General features: G+C 29.3%; 1 protein-coding gene across 1 annotated transcript; it reads left to right on the forward strand.

Moving 5' to 3' along the window:
* The first annotated feature begins 1,284 nt into the window (after window positions 1-1,284).
* Window positions 1,285-4,550, forward strand: LOC123297994. Its single transcript, XM_044879844.1, has 5 exons — window positions 1,285-1,577; window positions 2,316-2,463; window positions 2,713-2,940; window positions 4,012-4,242; window positions 4,306-4,550. Exons 1-5 carry the CDS (start codon window positions 1,377-1,379, stop codon window positions 4,509-4,511), a joined length of 1,014 nt encoding a protein of 337 aa, XP_044735779.1. The 5' UTR covers window positions 1,285-1,376; the 3' UTR covers window positions 4,512-4,550.
* Window positions 4,551-4,802: the final 252 nt, after the last annotated feature.

The following is a 4,802-nucleotide window of genomic DNA, read 5'->3' on the forward strand; positions in this document are numbered from 1 at the left end:
AAAGTTTAAATATAAAACAATAAACAACGTTTGTTTGAAACATTATTGTTTTCCGATGAAGGTGCAAATTAGCGCAAAATTATGATGGTCATTTTCTGCAAAACTATAAACCATAGAGTGTTGAAAATTTGTAGGTAGTTTCAACTACAAAGTCTGGTGATTTCAATTTAATACCAAATCCGCAGAGCATAGAGAATACAAAAAACAAAAATTTCTATGGGAGTTTCATCAAATTTCAAGCGAAAGATGCTGGGTGTGTAGTCGCACATCTTACGCAGCCATTGAACTTGACCTAAGTTTTCAATTTCAATGAAAAACTCACTCTACTCTATAACTAGTAATCGATGGAACAATTTAAATTAGAAAGTTGATTAAAAAAGTAATATTTTTATTCGAAACATTTTTCCACAAACCGTACAGTTTAGGAAAAAACGAACTGAAAGTTTTACCCAAAATTGTTTTTTCGTATAATTGTTTCTGTGAAATCTAGGCACCCTTCGAAAAAAAAATTTTCCCATAAATCCAATAAAAGTGGTTCGTTTTTCTATAAAGATCATTTTTGTTCAAATTGAATGAAAAAACGCACAAAAAGGTAGATTTTTAGTATCAATTACTGCCTGAACTATTTCTTTTACAAAAAAATGTTTGTGTATTTATAAAGAACAACTTGATATCTTGTATAGAAGAATGAGTACAATGCAACGAAACTGTAATTAATTTTTTGCCAGCCTCTTAACGACTGAGAAAGGTAAATACATTAACGAAGAAAAGCGAAGCTTTTAACCGTAGGTTGAGTGTTGAGTAACGAAGTGCAATTGTGGAAAACAAAATCGTTTTTCAACCTTTTCGATAGTTGCGAATTTCCTGTTAATTTATTAATTGTTCATAACATTTTTAAATACATATTTTGACCTTCGAGTCTCGGTTAAAACTGAATTTTATTTGCTACGAAATTCACCTTTATGAGTCTTTCAAAAGGCAGACAAAAATAATCATTTTCTAATCATGGGCGCTTGGTCTAATTAGTAAAACGATATTTTTAAACATTTATTTAACTACTTGATCATATTGAACAATCATTATTTTGTTTAGTTTCCATCTTAATGTATTTTATTTGTTTATAATAAATTTTTGATGTTTGAATGTTGAAATAACGTGAACATATTCCTTGTTATAAAATAATATTCATAATGCAACTCTGCAAATGACGTTAACTTTATCTGTAAACAAACACAACAGTTGATATAACATACATAATAGTCGACAGCCATTACAGTTCTGTTAACATAACGGTGATTTCCAGTATATTTTTTAGTCGTTTGCCATAAAACAATTTATTTACTGTCTGAAAAATATAAACAGAAGATAAATAAACAATGGGACAGAAACGATTACCGAAAACTACTCGAAAACAGTATGTAGAATTATTAAATTTTGTTGAAAATAATAGAATATTGTTAAAAAGTAAATATGGTCCAAGAGAAATATATAACGTTGATGTTTTATGGAAACAATTTGAAACGCATATTAATCAATTAGGCCTTGGTCCAACAAAAACGGCAAGACAATGGCGTAAGGTATACAATATCAATATATATTACTGAATATTACAAACTTTGTTTTATTAATTGATTTTAAACGTTTTAGCAAATATTAACTTGCAGAGAACTTGAAGAAGTCAAATAAAAGTAGCGAAACGTTACAAATCAATTAATAACGCAACTTTTACCATTTTATTTTCTAAATTTTTCAAATAATGAATTTGATTTTTTATATCATCAATACCTATAAAAACAGTCGCTTCAATGCGCCTGCCTGTCCCTAATCCCTACGTATGCTTAGATCTTTAAAACTATGTAACGGATTTAGATGTGGTTTTTTCTAATAGATAGAGTGACTCAAAACGAAGGTTTTTATGTTTTTATGTATAATACATGCATAATATAGTATAGTAAGGGGTTGAAATAGGGGTTGTAATGGATGTGCATTAAAAAACTTAAATAGTTGTGCATCGATTAAGCTCAAATATTGACAAGATATGTAACCAGCTTCAAGGATTAATATTATCTATTTTTAACCTTCGGGGGGGGGGGAGTAAGGGTGGAAAGGTGGAGCGAGAAAGTGGGGATGGAGAATCGAATATTTTCAAATATACCCAAGTGTGGAATCAAATAAAAATGCATGACTTGTACATTACATAACTGTAACCCCTACACAAGGGAAAATGTGGGAGGGGTGAAAGTACAGATGTTGACCAGCAAAGTGGGTAGTTGATAGCTAGCTTTTATAAAACATGGCTTGTTTAATTTTTAAAGATTTGGTGTGAATGGAAAGCCAATACAAGAAGAAGATCACGATTATTACATAAACCAGAAGAAGGTAAAACCGATGTACGAGAATTAGCACATGTTGAAGATAGATTATTGGAGCTTTTGGGTGATGCAAGAAACAAAAATGAAAATGGTATTTTTGAATAGTTATTTTATTTATAAAGAAAGTATGGTTAAATTTCTTCGAGGAATGTTTTGATTTGAGGCCTTGAATATCTGAGATTAACAAATACGTCTCCTTTTTAAGGCTGTACGAGCACCAAGGCAATTAATAAAAAACTTGATTAAGTCTAAATCAATTCTGAAAATTTGGGGGGGGGGGTCTGAGGAAAAATTGTTTTTTGAACTTTGCCGGAAACTTTAATCAATTTATTTTTTCCAGAACATTCATCAAATAGTATACAACCTTCTGATGAAATGGAAATCAAATCTGAAAATCTGAGTACATCATTTTTAGATAATATGGTTGAATACTCAAAAGATGATGAAACACCAGATCCAAATTTTGCTCCTTCGGAAGAGTCTTTAGACTCGCCAGAAAATGATTCTACACCTGACTTAAGCATAGCTAAATTAGATCAACAATTTTTAATTGGTCAAAAACAGTCAAGTACGTGTCTAATATACTATTTAATATCATAGATGATTTTGATTTTCAATGAAAAAGGAGAAATTCCAGAAAGAAAGTTCTTTTTGGAATTTATCAAAAATTTATCCAATCAAAAAGTTATTACTTATTACAGCAAACAGAAAATGGGGTTTACGGTTGTGCTACCTTAAAAATAAGTTTAAGTCTGTGAGGGAAAGTGCTCTATAATGATCCCTCAGGGTAAAATAATCCCTCGTTGTTTTAAGTGAACCATTAAAGCCTTCTTATATATTTATCGATAGATAGCTTCAACGTGATCAAATTAATTGTTCAGCAAAGACTTTTGGCAATGTAAAAGCTGTTTTGTGTTTCGTAGCAAAAATATTAATTTTACTGCTTATTATCTATGGTAAGACAAATTTCAACTGACTGGTTGTTTTACTCTTGGCTTCTGTTGACTTTTAATAATATTATAACATAATTTTGTAGTCGTATAATCAAGCTTAAGGTTAGTTTTTATGAGGATATTCAAATATGTCGTTACGGATAAAATGATCCCCTTTATATTCTTTAAAATGATCCCTATTTTGTGTGTAAAATAATAACAGGTAAAATGATCCCTCACCATGTGGCGAGTCTTGAATGTGTGGATTTAAAGAATTTTACCAGTGATTTTTGTTTTTATACTAATCGATGCAACGTAAAAGAACAATTAATATTTTATGTGAACTGCTTGGTACAAAATAAGTACAATGGGATCATTTTACTCACCGTTTCTTACAAGGTCAGTGAAACGATACCTTTTGGGAAATATTGAATTGTTCTAAAAATTTGAACAAATCAAAAGAAATTGGTATGCCAATATTGCAACTCTTGAATAAAGAAACCAAAATATATTTCGACGTTGTACATATCTCGAATAGTTTGGCTATAAATTACATTTTTTCTTAGGGGAGTCATTATAGAACACTTTCCCCTATGGTTTTTATCAATATTACCATTAAAAGAGTCTTTACATACTGGAATTTGTCCTAGTTCATTTTAACTGCATTAAAATTTTGTAGTTTTTATTCCAAAAATATGTTTTTTTAGATTTGCGATTGAATTTTATGGCTGCACAAAATTTCAAAACCATACCAGATGAAATAACAAAAATACATAATTTATCAAAAAATTCTCAAGAAAATCATTCCCACACATCATTTCCAACGATTGTACCATTTTCTGAATTTTGTGTTGTTCCTGAAAATTTAAATACAAATAAGAAATCCAAAGAACAAAATACATTGAATTATCGAAATATGAAACGTTTGAAAACTATTGGTAATACATGGAAAAGCTTTCTCAAATATAGAATTATGATAACTAATAAATATTTTGTTTTAGAACGAGCAAAGAAATACAAGAAATTACAAATTCGTCAGTATAAAGCAACACTCGAAATAGCAAAGTCGTTAAAAGTATTAAATGAATCACTTAAACAGTTAGCTGAAGCTAGTATGGTTCGAGCAAAAGCTGAAATGTTAAAAATTGAAGCAATGAATTTGAAAGCACAAGTTAATATTTTAAAGTATACAAATAAATTTGATTAAATTTTTAAGTACAATAAAAATCGTTTTTCTATTATTGTTTCTGGCTGCAAAAAGGTATTTTTAAGATTTAGGATTGAAATTATTTGTATTTTATTTTCAACTTTGATGATGAAGTTATAACAAAATTCATCCTCAAAGTTGAAAATAAGGTACAAATAATTTCAACCCTAACTCCAAAATTGACTTGGTGCTCGTACTACCTTAATTTTGAACGCTTTTTATTATATTTATATAATAATTTAAAGTTAAATAGATAAGACTCGAATTCGAGATGTAAGACTCGAATTGATG

This window comes from Chrysoperla carnea, chromosome 4 (assembly GCF_905475395.1).
Source record: "Chrysoperla carnea chromosome 4, inChrCarn1.1, whole genome shotgun sequence".
In the NCBI taxonomy this organism is placed as follows: Eukaryota; Metazoa; Arthropoda; class Insecta; order Neuroptera; family Chrysopidae; genus Chrysoperla; species Chrysoperla carnea.